The 15,423-nt window shown below is 38.1% G+C and overlaps 1 protein-coding gene across 4 annotated transcripts in view; it reads left to right on the forward strand.

Annotated features, from left to right (window-relative positions):
- TRHDE (thyrotropin releasing hormone degrading enzyme) overlaps positions 1–15,423 on the forward strand; it is a 252,723-nt gene that overhangs the window by 199,979 nt on the left and 37,321 nt on the right. For all 4 annotated transcript variants that reach the window (XM_017733245.1, XM_017733246.1, XM_008632816.2 and 1 more), the window contains 2 exons: positions 5,198–5,331; positions 5,430–5,485. In XM_017733245.1, the coding sequence (XP_017588734.1) occupies positions 5,198–5,331; positions 5,430–5,485 (190 nt within the window). The remainder of the gene's footprint in view (positions 1–5,197; positions 5,332–5,429; positions 5,486–15,423) is intronic.

Below are 15,423 nucleotides of genomic sequence, written 5' to 3' on the forward strand. Positions count from 1 at the left end.
GGTGAAGGAATACACTGGAAATTACAGATATGCAGTATCTTTTTGAGTTGTAATTCATTGTCCATTGTAGCAAATCCTGTAGGGAGGACAGTGCCAGGCCTTGGGAACTTGTTCGACAAAGTGCATAATATCCAGGATGTTTCAAATTTAATATAGCTCTTCCCACCTGTTTGTTGAAGGTATGTAGTCATATTTTGGAAAGCTTTTCATTTTGCGAGTGCTTCTGCCAATCTCTCTTCTTCTTACCCAGTGAACCATAGCATTTATGTAACCATATTTCTACTCATCAGTTCGTATGCCATTCGTATGATGGTCCTTTTACTGGGTTCAGTTTGTCTGGTGTGTGAAATGGAGCTGTCTCATTTGCTCTCAGAGTGCTGCACAAATAGGTCACCACCACCTTTTCCCTGTTCACTCTCCATGGCCATGGATGAGGCTTTTCTGCTTCAAGTGAATGTAAGCCAGTCACAAAAGAAACATCTCATGCCGAACCTTCCTGTCCGTGCTGAGGTCAGAGACATCACTCTAAGGTGGCTGCAGTGCTCTTTGTGCCTCACTCTTGTAGGTGTGCTGAATGATAAATTTTGCTGGCGCTGTGGAAATCATTGGTATTACAAACTTCTGCTCTGTCACAGTTCCAGGACTTGTTTGTGTTTCTCCTAGATAAGTTGCCTCTTTTGTGGTTGCTGTAATGATCTGTGATCATGCGTCCACACAGTTTTGGGATCAGCCCAAAATCAGTAGTGGATGGAGAGTCAAGAACCAGCTTTGAACCCATTCCATCCCCATGACTGCTTAGCAGGGCTTGTGGGAAGGTGTTGGCTATTGCTGTTGAAGGTGTACTAGATGTGGAAGCACAGGCTCACCTGTGCATGTTTCTGCAAATCCAGAACTGGCCTTAACCTCAAGTGAGGAGGTTTAGCTAGCATCCATTTCCAATAGGTGAGCAGGGCTTTGGAAAATTCCTTGGGAATCACTGTTCTGGTACTCAGTCTCCAAGTAGGAAACATCTCCATGCAACTCAGCAAGTGCTGCTGAGCTGGCTGGCACAGCTTTAGTCTGCCTCCCTGCCCTTTCCATCCCCACCTCCTGTTCATTACCTGATTTATGTTCCAGGGAAATACTCCTTTGATGGACCTCCCTACCTCAGTTAAAGTGACTGCTGTTCAGATTGCTTCTAATATCTCCTCAGGATTGTGATGAGATGGGGGAAAGAAAGTTGAACAGGGCAATTGCCTTCCAACAGCAAGTCCCAATTTACTTTGCCACCTCCTACTAGATAGTCTCTACTTTAAGCCACTCAAAAGTCAGATTCTGCTCCATGAAGTGTTTTGTAGAAGACAGATGCTTCTGAGCTGGGGTTTGCTGGCCACCTGCTGGGGAACAGAGCATTAGTTGCAGCTTTAGAAAAATACCCTTTATTTTCTTTTCTGAGACTCAGCTGCTGAACTTTACCTATGTTGCTTCCAGACTCCACTCTTTTATCTTTCAAAAGCAGGAAGAAGGGAAGCACTGTGAAGAAAGATCAATATACAGGTCCTGCTTTGAGCTTCAGCCAGCCATCGTGAGGGCCAGGTATACAGGACTTGGAATCCTATGTGATTTTGACAGAGTGAGTCAGAATCATTCCCCTTATTCTAACAGCCGAGAGAAGATCCTAGCAGAGGACTGCTGCTTACATTGTGTATCACCTTAGACATTAGCAGTTCCATCATATAGGAATGTTAATGGATGGAAAGGTAGTCTGAGGAAGAGTTATGTGAGATAGAACATGATCATATTTCCTGATGTGCTCCATTTATTTTGTTGATCTCTATACTAAAATATTTTCTTTCAGTATGGAGCTATGGCAACACAGCAAGCGAGATAGAACTTTCTCTTCTCACTTTTTGCCTTCTCCCTGTATGAAAAGTTCTTGCAAGAAGATTTGCAGAATTTAGTTAAAGCCAGTATAGATTATTGTGAAATTCCTCATGGAACACATTTTTGTCAGAAAAATTTCACTTGCTGTTGTTGTCAGGTAATTGGGCTACACTTCTGCAGTTATTTTTGCAGCAAAATGGAGTCAATTCCCCCAGCAGGGGGAAAAAGAAAATAATAAACCAATTTCTTAGTATGCTAGGAGTTGTATAAAGTGAAGAGTTAAAATAACAACTGTGAGTCTGAACACTTGAAATGGTACTGGAACTCTATTTGGTCCATGCTTTTGAGAGTACTCTCTTGCAGAAGGGCGCCCTGCTCCCAGACCTGCCTCACATGCTGGTTTTGATGGAATTGAAGTTGCTTGAGAGATGGGAGAGCTCAGAACTTCAAGCCACAAGCACCAGCTGGAGAGCTATCTCACACTTTGAGAGCAGACAAACTGGGAATGAGACCCTAACTGATTTTTTTTACTTCAAAACAAATGTCATAAAGTTTAACCATTTCATCCTAAATGTTTCCTATATGTATGCAGCAAAACTAGGAGTTTTAGAGCAGTGTTATTTTCTGAGGCCCCCCGACAATACATGACCATGGAAAAACACTTTCTGATGGAAGAAGATTAAATAAACCTCCCTTTAATGTCAAATACAATGGGATATATATTTTAGAATGACTTTCAAGAGGTGAACTAAAACCTTCAAAGATAGATTTCATTCCAAATGAAATCTTTGTTGTTGTTTAGAAAGCCATGAATGGTTTAATGTAGGGTTTAACACTGAGTTACTACCTTTTCCCTAGCTATAATACTTCTAATAGGAAACTAATAAATGTGTTTGTGGTAAGTGGAAACATTACCCAGATGTATAGAAATTTTTAGTGCCTGTAATTACCAAAAGAAAGAATTTCTTTTATAGGAAAGCATGAGAACTTACAGACACAAATATCAAATTCTACAAAATTATATAGAGCTATATGAAGCATATGTATCAGGCAGTCCCTTAAAATAGCCACCTCTTTATATGAGCTGGGAAGGTGTGAAAGATTCCTGTCCTGTATTTCAGGAGGACGTCAATACACAAGTGGTCTTATCGAAATATGATAGCGAGGGGTTATGGTTGTATTTAAACTGACCGAAACAGCAGTAATGCCATCGTGCTTGGAAAAGATACTCTCTTCTTTATAGGGATATGTACTGGGGGTGTTGAACAGCTGTTATATGTGAAATAGCTTATTCTGAACTTGTCATATTTGACTGACAAGTATAATTCAATACGCTATTGAAGCATAAGTAATTTTCTCGCTTTGGAGGTGAAAATTTAATATAAATGCTTTAAGAAGAAAAAGTGTATGTATTTTTTAATTACATATGATTTTGAAAATTTCCATTTAATGTATTTATTTACCCAGATATTGCTTAATGTGTGCTGATAGCCTATTAGGTATGCTTTTAGGTAGTATTGTAGAGGTGCAAGGATTAACCAGTTACAAGTAGCTGCTTTCAGGACTGGTGGCATTTGAAGGTTAGTTTGCTACCAAAGAGCATGGGCAGAAAGCTGTACAGCATTAAAGTGGTATAAGGTTACAAAGGAACAGGATTCAAGTCTTCTCTAAGTAGGGTGGAGCAATGGGCTGGTTCTGACTTGGACCCGATGAAAAAAGGATTTAAACAGGGGGCAAGTCTAAGAGAGTTTACTTAGGACTGATCTGTACAGCCCCTTGTGGAGGAAAGGACACACAAGTGTTACAGCCTTGTTCCAAATCAGATTGTGTGGCAAAAGCAGCTTAGGTGCTTTGACAGTCTGAATGCCTGGGAAATTCAGAGTTGTAGGACTTAATTCAGATTTTCTCAGTCCTATTTCTGCAGGATATGTTGGATCGTAAAGAATTGAATTGAACATGCAACAACTGAGTTATTCTCGGCTTAATATTTCTAATAAGTGTGTTTTTCAGAGATTTTATTGGTTTCAGAACTACCTAGGAGAAAAGAGGACTTTCTATTTTAATACTGCAGTTTTTTTATCCAAATTCGTGTGCAAAATGCAGGTCCATGAATTTAAACATGTAATTATGTGTTTTTAAGATTGGGGTCTTGCTGATCTTTGTACTTACTGCACCTTAAAATAGTAGTTGTGGGTTTGCTGTTAATCAAGGAAGAAGCCCAACTTTTATCTGTAGCCCTAGTTAACTATTATTTCCTCAGAAATTACTTTTTTATGAGAAAGACTGAACTAAATCAATTTCTTTAGTCAGCCTATGTACTAGATAGTATGTGTGAATTGCAAAGACCATATTGCTAACTTTTTTCCTATTTATTACCTCCAGGGAATTAAAGCACACCAAACAATTCCCTAATGGAATTACATTATAACAAATTTTATGTATTTCTTTTTTATTTTTAAAATTGAATGAGAAGACTATTCCTTCAACAGTGTAAAAACTAATTTTATTAGTTGAAAAAAGTGTTTCTGAATTTTTAGTGAGTTCTCGAGAGTTCATGGTTAGTTTTGTCAAAATAATGTACTAGATTGAAGACTTCTTCCAGAGATGTTGAAGCCTGAGGCTTTGTGCCATGGTAAAAAAGAAGTGTGTATTGTGAGTTCAGGGCTTTTGTGTTGTTGAAATTTTGAAATCCGTATTCCTGCAAATAGTTGTGGAGTGCCTGACTGTACAAATGCGGTAATAAATTTAGACTTTCAGCCCTAGAGTGATTACTTAAAATGAGGGGAAAGATGAAGAACAGGTTAGGTGATAGAAGGTTAATTGGTCTAGCTCTAAAGAGGAGGCTCTCAGTGGTTAGTAGCTAGAAGCTGTACAACTCGAAGTACTTTAATTTAAAATCCAGTGTAAAAGCTTAATCAAATGCATGCAGAAACACTTAAGAATCTATTTTTTTAATCACAGGTTTACTCTTCTCTCTGTAGCACATCCATTGAATTGTTTGAGTTACAATTGTAGAAAGCTATTTAAGCATGGCCAGAATAAGGGTACCAGACTTAAAGTGGGTACCTGTCATAAAAATGATATTTCCCAGGAAAGAAAAAGCACACTTGAAATTCTGTGTGGGTAAAAGGTCCCCATGTGAATGTCAGCTGGCATCTCTCTACATCAGAACAGATAAAGGAAATTATTAATCCAACACAATATTTTTGTTAGTCTTTGAATTAATTTTACTGCCTTCATGTATATTTAAAGAAGGTGAAAGTGTAACAGATGCATTTTTAGAATGTTTAAGGTTAAAACCAAGACCCCTTCCCTTCTTCTTCTTTGTTTCCAGAACACCACAGAATTCCTGCTTTGGAAGAGGCAAGTTGGTTGCTGGGGAACGTCAACCAGACTGGATACTTTAGAGTTAATTATGATATTAGGAATTGGAGGCTGCTAATTAATCAGCTAACAAGGAACCATGAGGTAAGCTCCTCTTCTGATCCTTAAAATCTGCTTTCCTAGATGAACCTTCACTGTTTCATCACCCTAAATGGTTCAATTTTTGTGCTTGCCCCTCACAGGTTCTCTCTGTCAGTAATCGAGCAGGCTTGATTGATGATGCATTCAATCTAGCCAGGTATGTTTTCCTGAAGATCATCTATCCTCATACACATTGCTGCAATAACTCATGCAACCATTAACTCAGCAGTTGCGTGTGTTTCAAAGTTAAGTATGTTTTAAACACACTTTAGTTCCCCCCCCCGCTTTTTTTTTTTCGTATAGCACATGAACACGGTCTGTAGCACATTCACTGCTCTTGATCAATATTTGCTGTAGGGTATTTCCGAGTCTGAAGAGATCTGATCAATTTTGCAGCAAGTTCCATTTAATGCTTTGCAGATAAATAATCTCTTTCCTCTTTCTCTAATGAATGAGGTTTTTTTCTTCTGTTTCTCCCAGTTGTCCCACCTCTCCTTTCTTTTACCACTAATCCTTATGCTGTATTTAATTTGAGATGGAAGGCACCTTCAAGCTTCAGTAATTATTTTGCCCTAACTTGTACTGTTATATCATTTTTCCAGTATCTTTCTTTTCTTGTAATCTGCTAGAACAGACTCTTTTTTCCCCCTCTGTGGTGCTTTTCAAACAGAATGGAAAACAGTCCCATTGAGCATTTCTGGAATTTATGCAGCATTTTGTGTTTAATATGATGAGAGTTAATAATTAGCACATACAGTGCTGGTTAGGTACTGCCTTCTTTACAAATTGAGACAATGGAATTGTCCCCATTTTGAAATTCAATATGTCGATAGTGAAAGTGTAAAACAAGAGGAAAATAGTGGAACATTTGTAACGTTTTGATTTTGAGGTACCTGGGGACATAGTATTAGTAAAGGGTTTTAACTGCATAATTACAGATTTAATTGAAAAATTGCAAATAATGTGATTTTACTTTCACTGTAATGTCAAAGGTAGCGTGAAAAGAATTCTTGATACTACTGTGTTTTCTGCTGTTGCTCACAAGGCTTGGTAGTACTGAGGTACATTTAACTACAGATGGTCACTTGAGGTGTTTGGGCTTCAGTCACAGTGTCACAGCTCAGTGATGTTCCAGCATCACTGCAATAAAACACAGTTGTGTGCCCTACCACTCTGTTCCTGCTGCTGACATAAAGTAGTGATTAGCACTTACTTAACAGTCCAGAGATGTAGTAGGGAAGGAGGTATCATAGGGAAAGGAGTATCCATTTGCTTTTGGCACTGCCCTTCATTCTTGCTTTGTGACATCTTCCCATTGATAACAGTAAAGAGCTAGAAATAGGTCATTACATCAGATTTCAGTAGACCATGATTTGTCTACTCTCTGTCTAGGAGAATATTGCAGATTATTCTGAAATATTTAGACTATTAGAAGAACTACCAAATTTTGAGTAAAATGTCATAATCTGTTCCAATTGTGTTTGAATTTGACACTTCAGAAGTAGTGTGCAGTTATACAGAGTCAGTGTGGCATCTTCTTTTTCCATGCACTGAATGCAGTCAGATGTGGCTAGACTTCCCTGAAAGTCTAGATCCTTTAAAAAGCTGTTTCTTAAGCCAATTTTTGTAGGTGAGTCGGTGTTGAGTCGGTGCTCTAGGATGTCTTGTTCATGAAGAATTAAAGTGAGGTCTTGATTGAAGACCCAACCTATGTTGTCTGGCCAAGTCTCATCTATCTAAAAACCACTCAAAAGATTAGATGAGTAATGCATTCCCCACTAATTTTCCAAAGTACTTTCATGAGGATACTGGATCCTGCACCTTTTCAGAGGTAACTGCACTAGAGCATTGTGAAGTCTTTCAAAAGATTTTACATTATAAAAACTTGACTTTGTTTTGTTAATGATCATCTGGCTGTTTTTAACAGTAATTCAGTCCTCAGTTTTGGTCCCTAGTTGCAATGATGTGTTATCTTCTTGTCTACGACTGTAAACATGCATGTTTTGAGAGAGAGGAGAACTGTGGATACTTTAATTCTAATCCCTAGCTATTATTTTCAGTGATAAAATAATGCAAAAATTAAAACATAATTTTTTACATTCATGCTGATCCTTTCAAAAATTATTTCTTATGTAAACAGTTCTTTTTACTGTACTGAAGAGCCTGTATTTCTTCAAAATACCCTGTCGTTCTTAGAAACTGCTGAAGTACTTCCTAGTGTGCTGTTGAACTTGATACAGAAAATACCAAAAAGATTTGACTCAATTTTCCACTGTTACAATATTGTATGTCCTAATATGATTATTTCTATGTTGTTATACTGCTAATTGATTTTGTTTGTGGAATGAGTGCAGTTCTTCTCTTTAGTAAAATTTAATATTTAGATTTGGAGAAAAATGAAAAAAAGTGCTCATATAAATTATTTTGGAACACCACATTTTATTTTGTAAAGGTGTGTTTGGTTCCATTTCTCTGAAATGTTTATTATCCTTTTACTGTCCAGCATAGTGATTGCTTGAAAATAAACAACATAAATGAATTGATACTACAAAGGAATATTTTAAGCTCTATAGCTTTAATTTCATACGTTTTTGTCCATTTTATATGGAAATACATTCCTTCGTCTTCCTTCTTGCTATATTTTGGTTTGTATAACATTCATCAAGGAGAGTTGAGTGGAATAATAACAATAGAAAGTTACAACTTATTTGTTTTTCAGATTTTAAAGCTGTAGTGCATGCACATACCCTTAAGATCTGAAAAGCAGTAGCCTTGGCTACAGAACATAGTTTATGGAAATTCATGTCCCACATTCTTGAGCAAGAATAGCACCTTGAAATTCCCTCTTCCCTTCTTCTTGAAGATTCTTTATCTTTTGTTTGTATGAAGTTTCAGTAGAACCTAAAAATGTGTGGATTCTAGTAAATTGTACTAGTTAACATTGACTGAGAAAGCCCAGAAGCCACGAGAAGACAAACAGAACTGTGGTTCTCTTCTAACCTTAAACAGAGCAGAGGACATTTCAGAGAGCTCCAATAAGCAATGTCACAATAAATAACAAAGGTCGCGCTGTTTCATAAGAATGTGAATAATGTTGTCAAATTCTCACGTCTTTCTCTTTCCTTATGATAAGGGGTTGGTTAGTGGGTATATGAGGTGGGATGCCTCCCAATTTACTTTAGGCATCCCAAAGGTAGACCTGTAAATCTGACATTCTCACCTTGTAGTGCACTGACATTTAATGGAGAGAAACATGTGCCTGACCTCTCAAAACCACTTAACCACATAGGATAAGATCAATTACTCAATGTTAGGAGTGTTGTGTCACCCCTGGTTCTTCCTTGATGGGCTCTAAATCATCATAAAAGATTTCCCTCATTAAACTGGTTGACTTAATGTAGTATTATGTGAAAGAAATAGGTCTGGTCTATATTTAATGTTAACCAGTGTTGAATCAGATGTGACTGTGAATATCTCTTTTACTGTCATCTAAAATAGCTATTGCTGTTTCCAGTTCTGTAAGCACTGAATGAGCAAGCGTGAAGCGGTGTTGTTGATAATTGTTCTTTTGCTCCAAGGATGGATGAGTGTGTTGGAGTGCTGTCCATTTCCTTGCACAGATTAGGGGCAGACTGAGCTGTAGTCTGTTCAGATGAAGCTTGCCCCTGTAGGCTTCACAAATATCGAGAGCTGTATCAGACATGAGTAACAAGAAAAAAATGAACCTTCAAAATTTTCTGTGAACTAAGTGATTTCCATGCTGTAGATGGCCTTCGTAAGTGTTCCTCTCTATCAGAATTTCATACACCAGACCAAAACCAGGATCCTGGTGCAAATAGATATATGATGAGTTATGATGATTGTTTTCCTGGTGTTAAACAATTCTTTGTGACTTGTTTCTTTCCAAGCTGTGAGTTCTGCTGATTCTATAAAACCCAAGTCTGAGGGCAAGGGAAAAGGCAGTACCAACCTACTTTTCAATATATAAATCCAAATTATCTCCCTTGACACAAATTTGTCTTTAACAGCTGGTGCATTTGACTCCAAGGTTGATTCCAGAAATAAAATACTGAAGGAAGCTAATGCTGACTCCGTATCACTTTCTCACCAACTTGTAAAGAGGAATTAATTTAAAAAGTAAATCTCACTTAATCAAGTATAGCGTTTTGGATCTGGAGAATCATGTCTTTAGGATCCCCTATTTTATTGTTTCTTAAAAAAATTAATTCCTGGCTGTGGAGTCTTGACACTGAGGCAAAAACATTTTATCCATTCAGCCACCTGAGGCAACACCACCCCACATAATGATTAGCTGGTCTTATTTCTGGAAACTGAGAGATATTGTGTAACTAAGCCTATAGTTCATACACTTCCATATAAAATCCAGAATTATTGCTGCTAAATTGGAAAAATGTTTTCTTGAAATACATGGTGGAAATATATGCATAACTGTGGAGCCTGCCCAGCCCCTGCCCTGGCAGGAAGCCTGCTGAGATAGGAGGAGATTACACAATCTCCCAGCAAGCCCCCCTTAGAAAGGCCAGAACTCTTCTGTTACAGTGAGAAAGGACACAGAGCCATGATCCTCTGGGAGACCCTATGTAGATCCTTTGTAACCCATTGGCTTTTACCCTCTCACACCCACCTTTGTATCCCCATAAAAGAAGCCTGGCTAGCTCAGTCGGGAGAGCAAGGCTGTCACTGGCCACCTTTCGCCGGTGCAGGACAATAGTCACCTATGTGGGAATGCCACACGGGCCTCTTGTCTCTCTTTCCTGGTCTGGCCTGGAGATTGCCTCTCAGAGCAAGAGCTGAAATCACTAGCTGAAAATCACTAAAGAGCTGTTATCCTGCTGTAGCAGGCACCTCTCTGCAAAGGCAGTCCAGTGGCTAAGCAAAAGCTGCATGGTCCCTGGATGACGGTTCCTCGCAGGGCCATCTCTCTGGACCGGTCACGGCTTTTTCGGAGCTACAGACCCCATACCAGCTGCCACACATAACAAAACCGAACTATGGAGTTGAAATGATCTTTATTGCTGTTTTCCTTCACAGAGATTAAGATTTCATTTCTTGTAGCATTTGAAGTCTTCCAATATAAGTGGGCTAATTGGTTCCGTATTACGCTTGGGTGTGTTACTTCAAGTCCTGTTCAGTGTAATGTCAGGAGAAGTCAAGGCATTTGAGGGCCCATGTGAAATGCTGGGTCTGGATAGTAAGTGGGTGACAAAGACAGAAATTCTCAGCGCAATTAATGTACTTCAAAATGTTTCAAAATTTCAACAGCCACATTCAGGGTTGTTGACCTTGTTTTGTTGGGATATTCAGAAACAGTCATATAGGATCCATTTAAATGAGTGAACTGCTGTTTTACTCCAGCCTTCGCCTTTACTCCTGATTGCACTTTCTCATAGTTCAACACAGAGGAAAACGAGATGTGTTATGCAGCTCCCTTAATTAGTGCCTCTGAGTACCAGCTAAGGGAGTGAGTATTAGATCAATACTTTGTATCACGCTTGATTAATAGTGGTATAGATTTACTATTTTAATAAATGAGGCCTCATCTGAATTATTTCAGCAGATGCCATAGTAACTCCCATTCGCTGTCAGGCAAATTTTGGTGATGGTTCGCTAGCAATTGATTTAAGTGTAGTTTCCTTCAGAAGTTCTTGGGTTCCTTTTGACATAAATACTCTCTCAATGGGCTAAAGTAGCTGTGCCATTTTTAGAGAAAATAGAAAGTTACAATTATTTTAAGGTTGCCAGCATTCATTCCATATGCTGCACGTCAGACCATACGTTTTGTGACATATCACAGCATTGATATCTGCTTTATGTGGAGATACGTATTTCAGCTAACATTTGCATGTGTTTGTAACAAGAGGAATCAAAGCAATTCCTGCAACTAAGCACATGAAAAGTCAATTCTGCTTTTGTAGTATGTATCATTTGTGTATCTGATCCTGTTACATAGCTAAAGGCAGTAAAGCCAATTGTACAGCACATTCCAGGGAAGTGTTGGTGCTGTGATAGCGTCTTGAAAGATAGAAATACCTGCTGAGAGACAGGAAAAAAGTTGAAGACTCTTCAGCACGTACTAAAATCCAGCACTGTAATCTGACTGCAAAGCGTTTAGTGCAGAGGGAAGGTCTTTGTCTAGTCATATCCCAGCAAAATTTGCCTAAATTATTTCTGGTACTTCTGAATAATTATAGCAGTAATTGTTTTTTCGTGTAAACTACATTAACTCTATTCTTGGCCACACCCAGAATAAACTGTCAGGAAGACTTGACTCTGGTTTCAAGGGAGTGACAGTTATTTTTAGCTAATGCTTGTTAACTCATTGTCTTTTTACCACATAGTCTTAGTCTCTTAGATTTGAAGCTGGTCTCTGAAGTCAGCTTGTATCCTTGTTGCTGTGCAGGTGCCAGGGACTGCTGTGTAATGACAGAGCAAGGGAAGAGTCTGTGAGATTTGTTTTGGGAACATTAATTGAACCAGGTCTGAATTATGCTTCAAAATAATACTTGAGTTTGAGATGAAACAAGAAGACTAGTGTCATGAGTGGAGCTTTCTGAAGGCTTTTTCGCTACTTCAAATCCTGGAAACAGAGCTAAGAATTGAAAATAGGACTTCAGGAATCTGTGTTGGTGGGGCAGGGGGAAGTCTTTGTACAACCTTGAAACCTGTGGCATTCTGTGAGGGCCCTATCCTCTCATAGCAAGCATACATCCATTCCCTGGGACTTCTACATAGCCCTTTTTCTTCCCCACAGCTGCCTGATCAATCCTAATCTCTACCTCCCTCAACTGTCCTCTCAAAACAAGCAGGTTTTTTGACTCTTTACCCTTACGCCAGAACCCGATTACTTTCCTTTCTGTGGGTCCGACAGGACTAATATGGAGAGCAAAAGATCCTTCTGCTACATTGGTTAAGATAGCAAAAACAAGCCACTTGGAGAAGCTGGAGGTGCTGATCTAAACAACTTGACTTTCCCAGCATCAACAAAGGATATATGAATGAAGGCATAAACCAACTTTTCTAGTTATAAAAGACAATACTGATGCCTCACTAGTATAAAGAAAGAAGTCTGCTATCATACTCACTCCTTTGCCTGCTGTTTAGACCTGACTGCACTGTTGCTTCTCAGAATGATCCTACTTTTTGTGTTTATCTGATTGCCGTTGACCAGGATTGTTGTCTAGAGGAGGTCTGGTCTTTGTCCATGTATGCTCTGTCTGCTTGAATGTTGTAATGGATCCTTTCTACCTGGCTAGAAGTGTGTTTTCCTCTACCCAGAAATCAAGCAATAAATGACAGGAAGGGCTGTGTTATGACTAAGGCACAGGGACTGAAGAAACCTGGGATGCTGTTTCTGCTGTAGCCTTCCTAGGTGATCTTGGTGAAATCACTTAAATGTTTGTGTCTTCTTTCTCTCTGCAAAATGGAGATAAGAGAATAGGTGAGGGTTTAAGAGAATTTCAGAGAATCTTTTTATTATAAATATGTTTATTGGAATTGCCTTTAGAAAAGTAATGTCCAATTCTGTAGGTATTCTGGCAAACAAAATTGGAATTGCATGTGTGTTCTCAAGATCAGAATTCTATGCTATCCATATGAAATTTCTAGCTTTTAAGCACATATTTCACTTGGCTGACTGATATGGAAATTATAAACATTAGATCAGGACAAAAGAGAGTGCTGAAAAAGTATTGTGCATAATAATAAACTAACTCAATTTTGATTCTGCTCAAACATGCTCTCATAGATACCATCACCTGTTGACAACTTAATGAATAGAAGAGCTGTTTCATTCTACCCTTCCCAACAAAAATCACCAAGAAAGAAAATAAATAACACTTATAATAATTGAGTCATCTGGAATTGATGTCTATTAGCCCCTGAAATACATTCAAATTTCTTTACTTAATTTAACTCTGTGAATTACATACTTCTCAAAAATCATGGTTTCATGATGATGAAAAACATGACATAACTTACTGCGTAGCCTTAATTTTTAGCAGTAAGATTATTCCTTTTCATCTTGTACTATGCCTTTTTAATTAATTTTTCTTTCATATGGGGAAGAAGAGGAAAGGAGAGATTGTGAACTACAGTTTGAAGGAATTCTTTTGTTGCATTTTTACAAGCATAGAGGGGTTTAGATTTGAGGGTTTTTTCTGTTTTCAACAGAGGTGACTAATTCAAATTAATATTAGGCTTTGCTTATGTGGCAACTCTAAAACTGTGCAAGATAATTTAAGCCACATAATACTGTGATAATTACATTGAATTTGAACTATTCTTTGTAGGATGCTTCAAATGCTCTTGTGTGGAGTTGAATGTCACTTGAAGAGTCCTTAAATATTTTGCATGTAAGAAAACATACTGAGAAGCAGGCTTCACTGAAAACTGTCTTACTCTCTGAGTCTTTTAATGTTGGAGAGATTGAATGCTAATTAAATTTATTTCATAAAATGAGCTTGTAAGCCAAAAGTTGCCGTTGCATTCATCAAAGAGCAGATGTGCATTCCTGTCTTGTTTACGTGGAAATCCATAGCTGGTACAGATCATAATGCCTCCATCAGGTCACTTCGGTGTCTTAGAAAAATCAAGTTCTTACATGGTCCTTATATAAAGTCAACCCTGGGAGGGAAGGGTGAGGTAGATTATTCTTTGATACTGGAGATCACAGGGCCTTTTTTAAAGATTGCCCATTAGTTTTCTATGAGAAAACATTCTTTCTCCAGGTTCTGTGGTTGAACATGGATGCCAGTCATCCTAAGTTTTTAATCATTGACTTCTAGCCTTGCAGGAGTGGAAGGGGAAATCTCTGACTACCAGTTAATTTCCCTGTTGTATGGCTCACCTTGCCCAAAGTTTTTTGACATGTCAGGGTTCAACATATATGTTTTTACTCAGCCATCAAGGAATTGTTGTTAAAGCATTGTGGGAAAGAATATCCTGAATACATTGGTAGAGACACCAGTCCTTGATAGGTCCTGAAAAAATGAAAAAGGCAGATACAGTTAAATATAGTTAAACTGGTGGAAGTTTCTCTGTGAGTTATTCTAATCCACACACTTTACTGTTAACGTAAAAGAATGAATCAATTATTAAGAATCCCAACTTGTTTTAAACTGTCTCTTTAGGAGTTAATGAGTATAGTCTAATTATTCATATATTGCACAGAAACAGATACAGAAATGATGTTAATCTGAATTGCACATCTGCGTTCTGAAGAGCTGTGTTTCACCCCTTCAAAATTACCCAGACAAAAAGCTAGTCATGTTTTACACATTTCTAAGAAACAGACAAGGCGGGGTGAATTTTAAACCAGCAGCAAGTAAATCACCTCATTTCCATTGTTTCAGCAATGCAGACCAGTTTGCTGCCAGCTTGGATTTTCTAATTTTGATTTAAACACATGACTTATAATGTCTTTGTTGGGTGGTGGGACTAAAGGATTTATGGTGCCCTTGTATGTGGGACTCTCATCACTGTACAGCAACCCTGTCGTTTTTGTGACAGAGTCTGTTTGACTGGTGCTGGATTTATGATAGAAATAATTCAGAACAGAGTAATAATTTTCCCTTGGCAATTACACTACCATTTGGTACTTTGTCCCTAAGGGGAAAATGAATGTGCTGGGATCTGTCCATAAGTTCAGTGGCTCAGTGTAAAGAACAAATCAAGGTCAGAATGCAGTTGAATACGCACTGATGTTTCATAATATAATCTAGATTCTGCTTTTATCTGACTCATTAAAAGCTCATGTAATTTAAAGATTATTTTTCATTGCCATGAGATTTGTATTGGGAATTCTTTGTGAGAGAGATTTCATTACCATGTTCGGTACTTTCTTTTTCTGTTCATTGCCTCTTTTCTCTGTTGCAGTGGCCACCATAGCAACTTCTTCAGGGTAAGCAGAATAGTACCTTGCTAAGTATTGGTGCTTATATGATATGATATGATATCATAAACCACTTAATACTTATATATAACTTCTGGAAAATCTTTTTCCACCTCTGTCATAAAAATGATAGATCACATTTTCAGTACAGTTCATCAGCAGCCTTCTTTGGCATGAAAAACCTG

This window comes from Corvus brachyrhynchos, unplaced genomic scaffold (assembly GCF_000691975.1).
Source record: "Corvus brachyrhynchos isolate BGI_N302 unplaced genomic scaffold, ASM69197v1 scaffold32, whole genome shotgun sequence".
Taxonomy (NCBI): domain Eukaryota; kingdom Metazoa; phylum Chordata; class Aves; order Passeriformes; family Corvidae; genus Corvus; species Corvus brachyrhynchos.